Genomic DNA, 21,126 nt, shown 5'->3' with positions numbered 1-21,126 from the left:
CGACAAGGGGCGACTCATTGTAAAAGTGTATTCATTTATTAATATACAATAACTAGTTTTTTTTTTCCACAAATGTTGCAAATATATGTTACATTCATTCTGATATGATGATTTATTGTTTGTGTCACCGAATTCATATCTCAACAAAAATGTAAATTCTTACTTTTTTTCGCGATATATATATATAGAATGGGACATTCTATTTAGGGGTGTTTCTGAGAGTGGTGTGAATCTACATAAACTATGGTTAAGTACGGACTCCACGGGTAGTACATCTGATAAATCTATAAATGGGACAGGAAATTATAAGAGCGTCCGCGTACAGGAGTGGGATTCGCTGAATATTCAATATGTAAGTAGTATTCAAATAAACAAATTAATCGAACTCACCAGTATGTCATCGGAAACAATCAGCAAACGTAATTCATTGGAACGGTTAGGAAGTATATGGTAATCTGCAACGTGTATATATGTGTAGGGGTGGGATGTTATTCTATTTCACCAAGTACAAGTTGAAAGAAACGATAATACAAAAAATCGTCCGACAGATAACAATATGTGAGAGTGGTAGATTGTGGAAAAATAAAATGTTACGATATTTAAAAATGTGTATTAGCATTCGTATTACATGTTGCATTAATAGGTGAAACTCTCCTTGTTCAAAAATAACGATCAAGTTTCCTCTATTGTATTTGATGCTAATGGTAGCAGCAAGAATAGTTGGTATACTTCTGAACGAATAATTACTTCTACATGGCTTGATTTGCAACAAAACTCATCAGTTGTTATGAATGTCGGAGATCGTCACGGGTAAGCGAGTTTGAATTTTGAGTTGTTGGCACTTACTTTCATTTATATTCGTGTTTTCATGCGGACGTAATACTTCAGCAATAATAGACAAACCGCCAACCCATATACTAAAGTGCACTTGTGAGACTTAAATTATGTGTCAGACATTTTAAAGCAGGATTACCAATGTCATTACCTTTAACAAAACATTGAGAGAAAATGTCAGAATGAACTGACAGATTTTACTACTTATCTGTATTCCTTCATTTCACTTTTTGAGTTTATGTTTTTACATTTGATTGCTATAGTTACCTTACTGTTCCCAAGAACGTTAAGTTGTGTAATAAAGTTACGTTATTTATTTCAATAATGTAATTTCAATCACAGATCACAAACTAGATTCGATACATTCATACGACAATAATTTTAATTTTACGGCGTTCAAAGGGCGGTGGTCGTCGCGTAGCGAGTGTTCGAATTTCATGTATTTTACATGCGCTGTGTACGTCGATATGAGTTCCATATCGAACAGCACACGGCGCGACGATTATCGCCGTTTAACTTTTCAGTGAACGGACGACTAATAAGTGATGGGTGTCAGACTCGTCGTACTGGCTACATCATCCCCTCCTCCTTAGCAGCATTGGCAATTCGGGTGTTGGCAACTAAATAACAACTAGGATTGAAATATTTGTCACGCCACTGAAAGTCTGGAGAATACTTACCAAGTTTAGGTCGGCGAGTAGGCGTAGGTAGGTCGGCGAGTAGGCGTAGGTAGGTCGGCGAGTAGGCGTATGCCAGATCCGCCAATGGACTGGATAGACATAGAGTAGTGGTGAAAACAGCGTACAACATACTCTAACCTGGATGTCTTCGTAATATTTCGCGAGTCCATGGGTCTACCATAACCGTATAAATGTATTTCAACGTCAAAATAATGGAGTGATCACACTTTTGTCTCGGTGGCTACTAGCAGTAAATGCAGCGCATCTTAAAGGGCGATAGTCGGCGCGCCACGCATGCGCGAGATATAAGGGTCTCATATAAACAAAGATTGGTAACACAGATTTTGTATACAAACTGAGACGTTACCAAACTTTAACTAGTTATTTTAGCTGGTTAGAAGGTATCGAATGAGTCACTGGTGGTAATTAGTACAAGTCGCGCCCAGGTCAAACGTCATACTTGTGATTTCCATTAGAAGAGCGTATTGGATTGCGGGAAATCAACATTTATCAACACAAATGTTGCACATGCGCAACGCAACGACCACCGCCCCTTAACTGCAGCCATTGTTCAGAAAGTTGGAATATTGGAATATAGCATGGCATCTTGTTATATTCATCAACGGTCAGTTGGTGACAAAGTATTCGCGAAGTCATAAAATTCACCGACTGCTAGCTATTGACTTGCTATGTATTATCAATACCAGCTTATGCGTGTCTATTATGGGTTGGCTGTTCGTTCGTTCATTATTGTTCAAGTATCACACCCGCAACCAGAGGTAAACGAATTGTAAAATTGTCAAATAACAATTCAAGGTCAATGCGATTCAGAACTAAAAAATGCAAATGAAAATCAAAATTCAATCAAATTCAAAATCACAATGCAAGTGAAATTTAAATAGAAATCAAACTCTTCTTCATTTACGTATCTCACCCTGCCTGCATTGACACATATGGACAGCTGACAATCACGATAGATTTCAAATCAAAGTAAAGGTGTTGCAGATCCTATCATGCATTGTGCTATGGTGTGGTACGTGGTCTCAGGTAGCAATAACATAAATCACTTCTACAGAGTCAAGTAAAATTCATTCGTGATTGACAGTATCAATGCTTTAAAACGTTGTCATTTAGTAATTAGTGAAGAAGTATTGGAAAAGTATTTTTGTTCGCATTAAAACGTGGTTATTGTTACGGTGCATTAAAACGTGTTTATTGTTACGGTGCATTAAAACGTGGTTATTGTTATGGTGCATTAAAACGTGGTTATTGTTACGGTGCATTAAAACGTGGTTATTGTTACGGTACATTAAAACGTGGTTATTGTTACGGTGCATTAAAACGTGGTTATTGTTACGGTGCATTAAAACGTGGTTATTGTTACGGTGCATTAAAACGTGGTTATTGTTACGGTACATTAAAACGTGGTTATTGTTACGGTGCATTAAAACGTGGTTATTACGGTGCAGGTGATGATGTATAGAGTAGTTAATGTAATTTTGCTGCAATATTAAATGTATGTTAAAACTAATATCGCAATATGTATAATCTCTGTAATATTTCCATATATATCCCTAGAATTTCCTCTTTTTTTTAACCTTTCTTTAATTTGAATAATGACCAACCCCCTTAACATTCACACCATTAATATTACAGCTTTTAATCATATATATTGAATGGGTTGGTTATTCACATCCCCATATGGTATAGTTTTGATCCCCATTTCCATCATGCATAGAAGTGTGCTATTTTAAATATATGGAGAATAATTAGAACTGTCATGTGAATTAGAGTTGCCATGTGAATAAGACATTGTTCAAGGTGAACATAAATGGAACATTGACATTGCGTGTTCTATTGCTAGACGTGACCATGGATTTTCAGCTTTCCAGAACACAACAAACTGTCAACATGATTCAGGCTGGTTTGTGATAATAGAAAATGTATTAGATATTTGTGATTGGGAAAACCGGACAGTCAATAGACCAACTATTCTGTATAGTACAAGAGACACGGCTTCGAATTGGAACAGCATGACAGGTAAAACATCACTAAGAAAATGTGGATTTTTGTGTTACTTGAAATGGTGAATGTGCAGATACAGATAACGGTTTTATTTGTTCCCATTGTATTTTTCAGATACTACATTTGCAGACGCCATGACTATATCTGTGTTCTATTAATACAGTGTTTGTCATCAGTCAATTTCCAGAGAACCATGGAAAGGATACATGTTATTAGGCAAATAAAACTATTTGATGTGATGCATATTATTAGTTGAATTCATAATTGTCTTTTTCTTGGTATCTACTGATATATTACATGCCAGGCGGGATTAAATACAAATTTGTTTGTGTAAAACATGTCACTTAGGTATACAATCACATCTTATGTCAATACAGTGAACAAATTATATATAAATTGCATTCATAACACAGGTTAAAATGCAGAAAATACTGATACTGTTGTGACAGTTGATCTATATTATTTTTCTAATTCGAAAGCAACAACGCAAATTTGCATTTCAAATACAGAACTAGCTTTTCACATATAGCCAAGTTAGCATGCTATTCGCTGATATCTGAACAGCATATGTAAATAGGTAAACAGGTAAACAAACTAATTGGCATCCACTCTTTGGATATGCGAAGCATCGCTCATTCCTGAAGATAACATTTTTACTTCCAAAGCCCACAATTGTTTTCGGCTTCTGCATATAGGAACAAATGGGATTTGTGAGGCAAACGACAAAGATAATAATAGACGAAACAAGTACTTAATAACTTTGAATGATCTATAACTGCAGATTGTAACTCTTCAAGGTTCTCCTCTGGTAGTCAAATTGGATGCAGTGTTTATGTAACTTTAGTATGAATCGCCAAAATCTGCTTTGAACAATTTCAGTTTTTCACCATATAAAATCCACAAATGTCGCTACCTATAATATTAGACATTCACATTCAACATTGGTAACCATAGTTTCCATTGCATCCGATTGAACCACAACCCTACTTGCCAAAAGATCCAGTTTTCCACTTCGAATACCAACTACTCTATAAGGACTGATTTGTTTCCAAATTTGTCATTCATAAGTGATCTAGCCCTCAGTGCAGACAAATATTACATTTAATATGTTGTTATTGCTTGATCAACAGGCAAAGCGTTGTATCACTGATCTGGGAGGTATTGTGTTAAAGAATCATTTTGTGACAAATAAATTATGTTCGCGGTACTACTTTTAGATGTGCACCAATCAATAAGTTCCGGGGAGGTTTTTGTTAACCATTTATTGAAACTATATGACAGGGGCGGATACAGGATTTTTTTATGGGGGGGGGGTCCAAACTTTAAAATCACCAGACTAAGTTTTTTTATATTATACAAAAACAAATTGATCCGGCACTGTATGAGCTTACTGAAGTATATCCAACTGACAACAAACAACCTTTCCATCCACTGACATGACATAGTACGTAACCATTTACCACAGTAGATTCCTGGTTTATTTAACCTGCGTGATGGCATATATGGCCAAAAGTGTTATCCCCTAATCCAGGTGTTTTTTTAGTCTTTAGTCTTAGTCTTTAATTATGATAACAAAGCCATAACCTCTTTGGTCCACGGCAAACACGCCAAAGTATAAATGACTTCATCCGAGAATCAGTGTCAGGAGATTTCAAATAATTAGTACACTAATAATGGCTCGACGTGCTCCTCCACATATAGTATTATATAGAACTGGCTATTCGTACAATCCGTCTTCATTAGTTTCCAGTGTACATTAATCTTGCGACTTTCTCGTCTTTGTCGCCATCATGCATTTGGTCATTGCCTCGGTTTAATCTTTACAGAATAACTAGGTTCTGACCGCTGTAGTAAACCATTTTGTATACAAGTTTTGTATAAGCTCATTGTCTGCCAATAATACTTTTAAATGTTACGACAAATCATTTCGAAAATCGATGAAAATTGTTGTTTCATATAACAAAATTATTTTACTTACAGCGGTAGTTAAAGCTGAAATTAATTTCAAACAAGCAGCCTGTCGGCTGAGATAGCTCCGCTGTTAGCAATGCACATTTCAATTAAAGAACAGAAGATATCATTAGAAAATGAACAATATGTATAGTATCAAAGCAATGGGACTTGCTGTTTTCAACAAGGAGTCAAAAATATCACTTTTCACCAACAATGACAAAAATAATCATCAAAATTAAATAATTGAAAATATCACTACAAAATTAACAAATCTGAAATAGGTCCACATGTAGTACCTATATATGTAATATCAAAGCAATTGGACTTGCGGTTTTTAACAAGAAGTCGAAAATATCACTTTTTACCAAAAATGACAAAAATTATCACCAAAATTAGAGAATTAAAGATATCGCCACAAAATTAACAAATCTGAAAGAGGTCCACATGTAGTACCTATATATGTAATATCAAAGCAATTGGACTTGCGGTTTTTAACAAGAAGTGGAAAATATCACTTTTTACTAAAAATGACAAAAATATTCACCAAAATTAGAGAATTAAAGATATCATTACAAAATCAACAAATCTGAGAGAGGTCCACATATAGTACCTATATATGTAATATCAAAGCAATTGGACTTGCAGTTTTTAACAAGAAGTCAAAAATATCACTTTTTACCAAAAATGACAAAAATATTGACCAAAATTAGAGAATTAAAGATATCAACATGAAATGAACAAACCTAAGAGAGGTCTACTCAAGGTACATATACACCAAGTATCAAAGCATTCAGGCTAGTAGTTTTCAAGAAGAAGTCGAAAAAGTAAAACATTGACACGGACGACGACGGACAATCACTCATATGATAAGCTCTGCTCGACAAAGTCGACAGCGGAGCTAAAAATTAATTATCTATATTCTTCTCAGTTGGAGTAATGGTACAAGTAATTAATGAGTTTTCAATTATAATGTGTTAATTATTATATTCACACACCAAACATCACATATACAAGACTTGGACACTCCTCTTACTATCAGTAAATTATAGTGCCATCGCAAGTATGATTTGAATATGCCTAAAAGAAGGTCACATGTGTTTATGCTTTGTGTTCATGTGCAGTGACAACAAATAATTGCTATTAAATGTATACATCGGTGATCAGGAATTTGATAGTATTTTTTTTAAATGTCCTAAATTTATTTCAATCATTTCAAAAAAACACCTAGATGTTTTCTCTCAAATTTAGTCTTTTATGGTAAATAATTAGAAATGATGTTAGTTTCCATTTTAGACGAAATGTTCTAAGCTGATTTTAAGACAACTAAATTCTTGTACACATACATGTCCCAAGTTAATAAAACAATGTTGTCACAACAGAAAATAAGTGAGCGATGATCAATGAGCAGCATTAGTCGTGAACTAATTAACTAATTAGTCGTGGTGGCAATAGACTGTCAGCAACTGTAGTACTTCATAGAAATGTCCTGACCAGCTGTTGTACATAAGGCATACCATGAGGACACAATTTTAGGTTTGGTTCTGTGATGTAGTCTAAACGTACTGTCATATCATAATTATGTTGTTAACTAAATTCCCTTTATTATTACACTTGAGTGAACAACTCAGGGCATACATTTAAAATAAATTACTAGAAAACTAAATAATGTTAAAAACAATATTTCAAAAAAATAAATGTGATTCCCCTATAACACCAGTTTGTAACAATATAAGCATTGTAAATGTGGATAAGACAGTAATACCAAGTAAATAGGATGGCTTCACAGGAATATGGAATAACTTGGCCTGAAAAAGAAGAATAACAAATAATTGAAAATGACAAGTCCTTGTTGGTATTTTTTCAAAGTAATCTTTTATAAGTTAAACACCAGACATCTGAAAGAAAAGTACCAACTACTTGTGGAAGCAATTTCTTGCAATTGCAGAAGGAAGCAATGGTCTTAATATATCATCTGAAGTTATTGTGGTTTCTACAATGATAGTCAGTATAGTAGTAAATAATTATCCTATGGCCTGAATTTGATAAAACTTACTGAGAATTTAGTTGATGACAAGAATAAAAGAAATGAATCCAGGTCTTCCACAGTACAATTTTGATAACCAAATACTCTGACTTCGAGGGCAGCATGCTTAAATCGCTCACAATGAGAATTCAGTCTTGCTGCCTGTAAACAAATAAATTAAGATATGACACATTTTTTTATATTTCATAAAATATATAATGAATGGTTCTGATAATTTGGACACATCTTGTTCAGCAAAGTTCATTTTCACATCACACAAAATTGCATACCTCACACATAAGCCAGTCAACCAGTTTGAATCAAATCACAAAACTCATCATGTGTAATGTTTATACCAAATTCAAATTGGCTCAGGCAATTGCCTGAGAAACCGTTTGCATGTTTTTGGGGAAAAAATAGCCATTAGTCTGTTTATGATGAGCTAGAAGTAATAAACTATACACCCTCTGATCATAGGTCATAGGTCAATCCTCCAGTAAATTATGCCCATACAATAATACTAACCTGTATTAAAGGAAATAATAAGTAAACAATCCAAACCAGAACAAAAAATCCTCTATATAGCCATACTAATGTCTCAGTAAATTTGTTGAGAATAAGTAAACACAGACCTGAAATAAAAATACAATTTACCACCAGCAAGTCATAATGTATTAGATTGCTAAATGAATGCACAGACATTTATATCATATATGTAATGTAATCGTAATATGTATAATAATCTTATTTAATTTATCCATTCATGGCTGACATATTATTCTAAAATGCTAAACTTTGATGCAATTTCTGCACTTAAATGGCTGATATTCAGCAATCTGTAATTCAATCTCAAAATGAATACATGTGCATATGAGTGAAATGATATGTGATGTACTTTTGTCTAAACATGATTAGGACAATTATATAAGGTATAGACAGATATACAGATATATTGTACGCACAGGTGAATCGAATCTACAAGTCTCTATTTTTGTTTTAACATTGACTAATTTGGAACATACCAATGACAGTGAGTTCAGCAAAGTTTACAACACATAATGAGGTCATTCTAGCAATTGGACCATTCAATCTTGATATTGACTGTCTTACTCTCAATATATCCTGTGATAGAGAAAATAAATTAATACATTTTTTTGAATTTTTTGATGTCATTTTGTAATGTTGCTGTATTTTCTTTTACTAAAATTATTTCATTCCAGAAACTCCAAACTCTAAGCACTATTTTATACAAAGGAATCTTGTGAACTCCATACTTTATGAAACAGAACTCGGTAAATAACACTTTGCAACTATTATTTCACCAAGAAACATAGAAAGGACTTCCTCAAATATAAAAAAGATAGTCATGTTCACGGTAAGTCAAACTCATGCATGAAGCTTTGGATGCAATGCTGTACTGTGCTGCTCTATATACAATGTAACCCAGTACACACCCAGAAAATTTAATATGTAGATAATGTATGCAACAGATATTATGGCTAATTAAAAATGCAATTATTTCAGATAGGTATCAGGTATTATGGGTAATTTGTAATTACTTCTAGTAGCTCATAATGATTTGCTGAATCCAAGCATAAATTGCAATACAACACCAGCCTATGTGCACTAAGTATCATGTACATTGCGATACAACACCAGCCTATGTGCACTAATTATCATGTACATTACAATACAACACCAGCCTATGTGCACTAATTATCATGTACATTGCGATACAACACCAGCCTATGTGCACTAAGTATCATGTACATTGCGATACAACACCAGCCTATGTGCACTAATTATCATGTACATTGCGATACAACACCAGCCTATGTGCACTAATTATCATGTACATTGCGATACAACACCAACCTATGTGCACTAAGTATCATGTACATTGCGATACAACACCAGCCTATGTGCACTAATTATCATGTACATTGCGATACACCAGCCTATGTGCACTAATTATCATGTACATTGCGATACAACACCAGCCTATGTGCACTAATTATCATGTACATTGCGATACAACACCAGCCTATGTGCACTAATTATCATGTACATTGCGATACAACACCAGCCTATGTGCACTAATTATCATGTACATTGCAATACAACACCAGCCTATGTGCACTAATTATCATGTACATTGCGATACAACACCAGCCTATGTGCAGTAATGATCATGTACAATGTGATACAACACCAACCTATGTGCACTAAGTATCATGTACATTGCGATACAACACCAACCTATGTGCACTAATTATCATGTACATTGCGATACAACACCAGCCTATGTGCACTAATTATCATGTACATTGCGATACAACACCAACCTATGTGCACTAAGTATCATGTACATTGTGATACACCAGCCTATGTGCACTAATTATCATGTACATTGCGATACACCAGCCTATGTGCAGTAATTATCATGTACATTGCGATACAACACCAGCCTATGTGCACTAATTATCATGTACATTGCGATACAACACCAGCCCATGTGCACTAATTATCATGTACATTGCGATACAACACCAGCCTATGTGCACTAATTATCATGTACATTGCGATACAACACCAGCCTATGTGCACTAATGATCATGTACATTGTGCGCGCAATACAACACCAGCCTATGTGCACTAATTATCATGTACATTGCGATACAACACCAGCCTATGTGCACTAATGATCATGTACATTGCGCGCGCGATACAACACCAGCCTATGTGCACTAATTATCAAGTACATTGCGATACAACACCAGCCTATGTGCACTAATGATCATGTACATTGCGATACAACACCAGCCTATGTGCACTAATGATCATGTACATTGCGATACAACACCAGCCTATGTGCACTAATTATCATGTACATTGCGATACAACACCAGCCTATGTGCACTAATGATCATGTACATTGCGATACAACACCAGCCTATGTGCACTAATGATCATGTACATTGCAATACAACACCAGCCTATGTGCACTAATGATCATGTACATTGCGATACAACACCAGCCTATGTGCACTAATGATCATGTACATTGTGATACAACACCAGCCTATGTGCACTAATGATCATGTACATTGCGATACAACACCAGCCTATGTGCACTAATGATCATGTACATTGCAATACAACACCAGCCTATGTGCACTAATTATCATGTACATTGCGATACAACACCAGCCTATGTGCACAAATTATCATGTACATTGCGATACAACACCAGCCTATGTGCACTAATTATCATGTACATTGCGATACAACACCAGCCTATGTGCACTAATGATCATGTACATTGCGATACAACACCAGCCTATGTGCACTAATGATCATGTACATTGCGATACAACACCAGCCTATGTGCACTAATGATCATGTACATTGCGATACAACACCAGCCAATGTGCACTAAGTATCATGTACATTGCGATACAACACCAGTCTATGTGCACAAAGTATCATGTACATTGCGATACAACACCAGCCTATGTGCACTAATGATCATGTACATTGCGATACAACACCAGTCTATGTGCACTAAATGATCATGTACATTGCGATACAACACCAGCCTATGTGCACTAAATGATCATGTACATTGCGATACAACACCAGCCTATGTGCAGTAATTATCATGTACATTGCGATACACCAGCCTATGTGCACTAATGATCATGTACATTGTGATACAACACCAGCCTATGTGCACTAATTATCATGTACATTACAATACAACACCAGCCTATGTGCACTAAATGATCATGTACATTGCGATACAACACCAGCCTATGTGCACTAATTATCATGTACATTACAATACAACACCAGCCTATGTGCACTAAATGATCATGTACATTGCGATACAACACCAGCCTATGTGCACTAAATGATCATGTACATTGCGATACAACACCAGCCTATGTGCACTAAATGATCATGTACATTGCGATACAACACCAGCCTTTGTGCACTAATTATTATGTACATTACAATACAACACCAGTCTATGTGCACTAAATGATCATGTACATTGCGATACAACACCAGCCTATGTGCACTAAGTATCATGTACATTGCGATACAACACCAGCCTATGTGCACTAATTATCATGTACATTACAATACAACACCAGCCTATGTGCACTAATGATCATGTACATTGTGCGCGCGATACAACACCAGCCTATGTGCACTAATTATCATGTACATTGCGATACAACACCAGCCGATGTGCACTAATGATCATGTACATTGCGCGTGCGATACAACACCAGCCTATGTGCACTAATTATCATGTACATTGCGATACAACACCAGCATATGTGCACTAATGATAATGTACATTGCGATACAACACCAGCCTATGTGCACTAATGATAATGTACATTGCGATACAACACCAGCCTATGTGCACTAATGATCATGTACATTGCGATACAACACCAGCCTATGTGCACTAATGATCATGTACATTGCGATACAACACCAGCCTATGTGCACTAATGATCATGTACATTGCGATACAACACCAGCCTATGTGCACTAATTACCATGTACATTGCAATACAACACCAGCCTATGTGCACTAATGATCATGTACATTGCGATACAACACCAGCCTATGTGCACTAATTACCATGTACATTACAATACAACACCAGCCTATGTGCACTAATGATCATGTACATTGTGATACAACACCAGCCTATGTGCACTAATGATCATGTACATTGCGATACAACACCAGCCTATGTGCACTAATTACCATGTACATTACGATACAACACCAGCCTATGTGCACTAATTACCATGTACATCGCAATACAACACCAGCCTATGTGCACTAATGATCATGTACATTGCGATACAACACCAGCCTATGTACACTAATTATCATGTACATTGCAATACAACACCAGCCTATGTGCATGAATGATCATGTACATTGCGATACAACACCAGCCTATGTGCACTAATGATCATGTACATTACAATACAACACCAGCCTATGTGCACTAATGATCATGTACATTGCGATACAACACCAACCTATGTGCACTAAGTATCATGTACATTGCGATACAACACCAGTCTATGTGCACTAAATGATCATGTACATTGCGATACAACACCAGCCTATGTGCACTAAGTATCATGTACATTGCGATACAACACCAGCCTATGTGCACTAATGATAATGTACATTGCGATACAACACCAGCCTATGTGCACTAATGATCATGTACATTGCGATACAACACCAGCCTATGTGCACTAATGATCATGTACATTGCGATACAACACCAGCCTATGTGCACTAATGATCATGTACATTGCGATACAACACCAGCCTATGTGCACTAATTACCATGTACATTGCAATACAACACCAGCCTATGTGCACTAATGATCATGTACATTGCGATACAACACCAGCCTATGTGCACTAATTACCATGTACATTACAATACAACACCAGCCTATGTGCACTAATGATCATGTACATTGTGATACAACACCAGCCTATGTGCACTAATGATCATGTACATTGCGATACAACACCAGCCTATGTGCACTAATTACCATGTACATTACGATACAACACCAGCCTATGTGCACTAATTACCATGTACATCGCAATACAACACCAGCCTATGTGCACTAATGATCATGTACATTGCGATACAACACCAGCCTATGTACACTAATTATCATGTACATTGCAATACATCACCAGCCTATGTGCATGAATGATCATGTACATTGCGATACAACACCAGCCTATGTGCACTAATGATCATGTACATTACAATACAACACCAGCCTATGTGCACTAATGATCATGTACATTGCGATACAACACCAACCTATGTGCACTAAGTATCATGTACATTGCGATACAACACCAGTCTATGTGCACTAAATGATCATGTACATTGCGATACAACACCAGCCTATGTGCACTAAGTATCATGTACATTGCGATACAACACCAGCCTATGTGCACTAAATGATCATGTACATTGCGATACAACACCAGCCTATGTGCAGTAATTATCATGTACATTGCGATACACCAGCCTATGTGCACTAATTATCATGTACATTGCGATACACCAGCCTATGTGCACTAATGATCATGTACATTGTGATACAACACCAGCCTATGTGCACTAATTATCATGTACATTACAATACAACACCAGCCTATGTGCACTAAATGATCATGTACATTGCGATACAACACCAGCCTATGTGCACTAATTATCATGTACATTACAATACAACACCAGCCTATGTGCACTAAATGATCATGTACATTGCGATACAACACCAGCCTATGTGCACTAAATGATCATGTACATTGCGATACAACACCAGCCTATGTGCACTAAATGATCATGTACATTGCGATACAACACCAGCCTTTGTGCACTAATTATCATGTACATTACAATACAACACCAGTCTATGTGCACTAAATGATCATGTACATTGCGATACAACACCAGCCTATGTGCACTAAGTATCATGTACATTGCGATACAACACCAGCCTATGTGCACTAATTATCATGTACATTACAATACAACACCAGCCTATGTGCACTAATGATCATGTACATTGTGCGCGCGATACAACACCAGCCTATGTGCACTAATTATCATGTACATTGCGATACAACACCAGCCTATGTGCACTAATGATCATGTACATTGCGCGTGCGATACAACACCAGCCTATGTGCACTAATTATCATGTACATTGCGATACAACACCAGCATATGTGCACTAATGATAATGTACATTGCGATACAACACCAGCCTATGTGCACTAATGATAATGTACATTGCGATACAACACCAGCCTATGTGCACTAATGATCATGTACATTGCGATACAACACCAGCCTATGTGCACTAATGATCATGTACATTGCGATACAACACCAGCCTATGTGCACTAATGATCATGTACATTGCGATACAACACCAGCCTATGTGCACTAATTACCATGTACATTGCAATACAACACCAGCCTATGTGCACTAATGATCATGTACATTGCGATACAACACCAGCCTATGTGCACTAATTACCATGTACATTACAATACAACACCAGCCTATGTGCACTAATGATCATGTACATTGTGATACAACACCAGCCTATGTGCACTAATGATCATGTACATTGCGATACAACACCAGCCTATGTGCACTAATTACCATGTACATTACGATACAACACCAGCCTATGTGCACTAATTACCATGTACATCGCAATACAACACCAGCCTATGTGCACTAATGATCATGTACATTGCGATACAACACCAGCCTATGTACACTAATTATCATGTACATTGCAATACAACACCAGCCTATGTGCATGAATGATCATGTACATTGCGATACAACACCAGCCTATGTGCACTAATGATCATGTACATTACAATACAACACCAGCCTATGTGCACTAATGATCATGTACATTGCGATACAACACCAACCTATGTGCACTAAGTATCATGTACATTGCGATACAACACCAGTCTATGTGCACTAAATGATCATGTACATTGCGATACAACACCAGCCTATGTGCACTAAGTATCATGTACATTGCGATACAACACCAGCCTATGTGCACTAAATGATTATGTACATTGCGATACAACACCAGCCTATGTGCAGTAATTATCATGTACATTGCGATACACCAGCCTATGTGCACTAATTATCATGTACATTGCGATACAACACCAGCCTATGTGCACTAATTATCATGTACATTGCGATACAACACCAGCCTATGTGCACTAATTATCATGTACATTGCGATACAACACCAGCCTATGTGCACTAAATGATCATGTACATTGCGATACAACACCAGCCTATGTGCACTAATGATCATGTACATTGTGCGCGCGATACAACACCAGCCTATGTGCACTAATTATCATGTACATTGCGATACAACACCAGCCTATGTGCACTAATGATCATGTACATTGCGCGTGCGATACAACACCAGCCTATGTGCACTAATTATCATGTACATTGCGATACAACACCAGCATATGTGCACTAATGATAATGTACATTGCGATACACCAGCCTATGTGCACTAATGATAATGTACATTGCGATACAACACCAGCCTATGTGCACTAATGATCATGTACATTGCGCGTGCGATACAACACCAGCCTATGTGCACTAATTATCATGTACATTGCGATACAACACCAGCATATGTGCACTAATGATAATGTACATTGCGATACAACACCAGCCTATGTGCACTAATGATAATGTACATTGCGATACAACACCAGCCTATGTGCACTAATGATCATGTACATTGCGCGTGCGATACAACACCAGCCTATGTGCACTAATTACCATGTACATTGCGATACAACACCAACCTATGTGCAGTAATTATCATGTACATTGCAAAACAACACCAGCCTATGTGCACTAATTAACATGTACATTCTGATACAACACCAGCCTATGTGCACTAATTATCATGTACATTGCGATACAACACCAACCCATGTGCACTAATTATCATGTACATTGCGATACAACACCAGCCTATGTGCACTAATTATCATGTACATTGCGATACAACACCAGCCTATGTGCACTAATTATCATGTACATTGCGATACAACACCAACCTATGTGCACTAATTATCATGTACATTGCGATACAACACCAGCCTATGTGCACTAATTACCATGTACATTACAATACAACACCAGCCTATGTGCACTAATGATCATGTACATTGTGATACAACACCAGCCTATGTGCACTAATGATCATGTACATTGCGATACAACACCAGCCTATGTGCACTAATTACCATGTACATTGCGATACAACACCAGCCTATGTGCACTAATTACCATGTACATTGCGATACAACACCAACCTATGTGCACTAATGATCATGTACATTGCGATACAACACCAGCCAATGTGCACTAATTATCATGTACATTGCGATACAACACCAGCCTATGTGCACTAATTATCATGTACATTGCGATACAACACCAGCCTATGTGCACTAATGATCATGTACATTGCGATACAACACCAGCCTATGTGCACTAATTACCATGTACATTGCGATACAACACCAGCCTATGTGCACTAATTACCATGTACATTGCGATACAACACCAACCTATGTGCACTAATTATCATGTACATTGCGATACAACACCAGCCTATGTGCACAAAGTATCATGTACATTGCGATACAACACCAGCCTATGTGCAGTAATTATCATGTACATTGCGATACAACACCAGCCTATGTGCACTAATTAACATGTACATTGCGATACAACACCAGCCTATGTGCACTAATTATCATGTACATTGTGATACAACACCAGCCTATGTGCACTAATTATCATGTACATTGCGATACAACACCAGCCTATGTGCACTAATGATCATGTACATTGTGCGCGCGATACAACACCAGCCTATGTGCACTAATTACCATGTACATCGCAATACAACACCAGCCTATGTGCACTAATGATCATGTACATTGCGATACAACACCAGCCTATGTACACTAATTATCATGTACATTGCAATACAACACCAGCCTATGTGCACGAATGATCATGTACATTGCGATACAACACCAGCCTATGTGCACTAATGATCATGTACATTGCGATACAACACCAGCCTATGTGCACTAATGATAATGTACATTGCGATACAACACCAGCCTATGTGCACTAATGATCATGTACATTGCAATACAACACCAGCCTATGTGCACTAATGATCATGTACATTGCGATACAACACCAGCCTATGTGCACTAATGATCATGTACATTGTGATACAATACCAGCCTATGTGCACTAATGATCATGTACATTGCGATACAACACCAGCCTATGTGCACTAATGATCATGTACATTGCAATACAACACCAGCCTATGTGCACTAATGATCATGTACATTGCGATACAACACCAGCCTATGTGCACTAATGATCATGTACATTGCGATACAACACCAGCCTATGTGCACTAATGATCATGTACATTGTGATACAACACCAGCCTATGTGCACTAATTATCATGTACATTGCGATACAACACCAGCCTATGTGCACTAATGATCATGTACATTGCGATACAACACCAGCCTATGTGCACTAATGATCAAGTACATTGCGATACAACACCAGCCTATGTGCACTAATTATCATGTACATTGCAATACAACACCAGCCTATGTGCACTAATGATCATGTACATTGCGATAGAACACCAGCCTATGTGCACTAATGATCATGTACATTACAATACAACACCAGCCTATGTGCACTAATGATCATGTACATTGCGATACAACACCAGCCTATGTGCACTAATGATCATGTACATTGCGATACAACACCTGCCTATGTGCAGTAATTATCATGTACATTGCGATACACCAGCCTATGTGCACTAATTATCATGTACATTGCGATACAACACCAGCCTATGTGCACTAATTATCATGTACATTGCGATACAACACCAGCCTATGTGCACTAATGATCATGTACATTGCGATACAACACCAGCCTATGTGCACTAATGATCATGTACATTGCGCGTGCGATACAACACCAGCCTATGTGCACTAATAATCATGTACATTGCGATACAACACCAGCCTATGTGCACTAATGATCATGTACATTGCGATACAACACCAGCCTATGTGCACTAATTATCATGTACATTGCGATACAACACCAGCCTATGTGCACTAATTATCATGTACATTGCGATACAACACCAGCCTATGTGCACTAATTACCATGTACATTACAATACAACACCAGCCTATGTGCACTAATGATCATGTACATTGCGATACAACACCAGCCTATGTGCACTAATTATCATGTACATTGCGATACAACACCAGCTTATGTGCACTAATTATCATGTACATTGCGATACAACACCAGCCTATGTGCACTAATTACCATGTACATTACAATACAACACCAGCCTATGTGCACTAATGATCATGTACATTGCGATACAACACCAGCCTATGTGCACTAATGATCATGTACATTGCGATACAACACCAGCCTATGTGCACTAATGATCATGTACATTGCGATACAACACCAACCTATGTGCACTAATGATCATGTACATTGCGATACAACACCAACCTATGTGCACTAATGATCATGTACATTGCGATACAACACCAACCTATGTGCACTAATTATCATGTACATTGCGATACAACACCAGCCTATGTGCACTAATGATCATGTACATTGCGATACAACACCAGCCTATGTGCACTAATGATCATGTACATTGCGATACAACACCAGCCTATGTGCACTAATTATCATGTACATTGCGATACAACACCAGCCTATGTGCACTAATTATCATGTACATTGCGATACAACACCAGCCTATGTGCACTAATTATCATGTACATTGCGATACAACACCAGCCTATGTGCACTAATTATCATGTACATTGCGATACAACACCAGCCTATGTGCACTAATTACCATGTACATTACAATACAACACCAGCCTATGTGCACTAATGATCATGTACATTGCGATACAACACCAGCCTATGTGCACTAATGATCATGTACATTGAGATACAACACCAGCCTATGTGCACTAATTATCATGTACATTGCGATACAACACCAGCCTATGTGCACTAATTATCATGTACATTGCGATACAACACCAGCCTACGTGCACTAATTATCATGTACATTGCGATACAACACCAGCCTATGTGCACTAATTATCATGTACATTGCGATACAACACCAGCCTATGTGCACTAATTACCATGTACATTACAATACAACACCAGCCTATATGCACTAATGATCATGTACATTGCGATACAACACCAGCCTATGTGCACTAATGATCATGTACATTGCGATACAACACCAGCCTATGTGCACTAATTATCATGTACATTGCGATACAACACCAGCCTATGTGCACTAATTACCATGTACATTACAATACAACACCAGCCTATGTGCACTAATGATCATGTACATTGCGATACAACACCAGCCTATGTGCACTAATGATCATGTACATTGCGATACAACACCAGCCTATGTGCACTAATTATCATGTACATTGCGATACAACACCAGCCTATGTGCACTAATTATCATGTACATTGCGATACAACACCAGCCTATGTGCACTAATTATCATGTACATTGCGATACAACACCAGCCTATGTGCACTAATTATCATGTACATTGTAGCATATATATACAATATGTTACTGATATTCAAAGTTCAAAATGTGCTGTACCTGCATAACAACTCTCAAGTCTGATGACTTTTCTTGCAATCTAGTGTCTAATGCGACAATATAGTATATTAACATTTCACACTGTGCAGCATAGTTAATGACTATAGCTGTATTAATAGAATTCACTACCAGTATACCAATAGCTTGTACCCCAAGTATTACATAGTGCCAAACATTACTGAAAAACAAAAACTATTATATGAAATACAGTATAATGAAACTGATGTGTGGCTACTGTGTTTATACATATATTGAGAACTAAATCAACAATTTGACAGACTCTGTAATATTTAAGGCTTTTGTTGTAATTTTTAACTCTCCCTATTGCCAAAAATATTAATTGATTCTTGCCACACTTTCTTCAAATCTATAACTATCAGAATGTCAACTAAAACAACATGGATATATACTCACCCATAGTACACATCAAAGACTACAGTATTAAAAATATCAAACGCAGCTAAAAACATACCATGAAGAACCAAAGTGCTTACAATCCACACACCACCAAGTATTAGAATAAGCCTGAAAGATAGAAATGAACATTCCTATATTGCTTACTGATGCATTCAAACTATTGATACACAATTAGATTGGATGGCTGTTACAATTAACCAACTCATCAATGAACTCATTGACATGCCACATTCAAAGAATTTATGCAAGAAAAGGAAAAAAGAGAACCCCACTGAGCATTATTCCTGAAATCACACAACTTGTTAAGGCATAAGCTTATCAAAATGACTGGTAACATTTGTAACAACTACAAACTATTATTGTAGATGATCCCGTCACTGAAAAGTACCGTTTCATTGACATTTGTAAAGTATTGCAGCAAATTGTAGATATTAGTACAGTTTTGTCTCAGTTTTTCTGTAGTTCATTTTCATGGTTGTAAGCAGGATTATTTTCTTTGTTGTGTGATACGTCAATCATTTTGTATTGAAAAAAAAATTATGCAAATAATCCACCAAGCTTATCTAGAGAAAGAGAAGTGGATCAACATCAAAAATGTCAATGAAATACAAAATATCTCCACTGAAAATTCTACTAATTGGAGAAGCGTGCATTGCGTTCAGAGATGTAAAATTACAATAAATTACTACCTCATAGATCTAATCATGTTTGCCTGGGTAATAGATCCTGTCTGTAAAGGAGATGCTTGAAGATAAACCTGTGGAGCAGA

General features: G+C 37.0%; 1 protein-coding gene across 2 annotated transcripts in view; it reads right to left on the bottom strand.

The window, feature by feature from the left end:
• Positions 1 to 7,068: 7,068 nt before the first annotated feature.
• Positions 7,069 to 21,126, bottom strand: part of LOC102807715 (uncharacterized) — a 35,121-nt gene continuing 21,063 nt past the window's right edge. For both annotated transcript variants that reach the window (XM_085502387.1, XM_085502389.1), the window contains 7 exons: positions 21,047 to 21,114; positions 20,355 to 20,465; positions 19,941 to 20,118; positions 8,538 to 8,637; positions 8,041 to 8,147; positions 7,546 to 7,677; positions 7,069 to 7,297 (listed from right to left, as the gene is read on the bottom strand). In XM_085502387.1, coding sequence (XP_085358513.1) covers positions 7,175 to 7,297; positions 7,546 to 7,677; positions 8,041 to 8,147; positions 8,538 to 8,637; positions 19,941 to 20,118; positions 20,355 to 20,465; positions 21,047 to 21,114 — 819 coding nt within the window. In that variant the 3' untranslated portion in view covers positions 7,069 to 7,174. The remainder of the gene's footprint in view (positions 7,298 to 7,545; positions 7,678 to 8,040; positions 8,148 to 8,537; positions 8,638 to 19,940; positions 20,119 to 20,354; positions 20,466 to 21,046; positions 21,115 to 21,126) is intronic.

This window comes from Saccoglossus kowalevskii, chromosome 1, assembly GCF_978046115.1.
Source record: "Saccoglossus kowalevskii chromosome 1, keSacKowa6.1, whole genome shotgun sequence".
NCBI classification, from domain to species: domain Eukaryota; kingdom Metazoa; phylum Hemichordata; class Enteropneusta; family Harrimaniidae; genus Saccoglossus; species Saccoglossus kowalevskii.
This window is presented reverse-complemented; position numbering and strand designations above follow the sequence as displayed.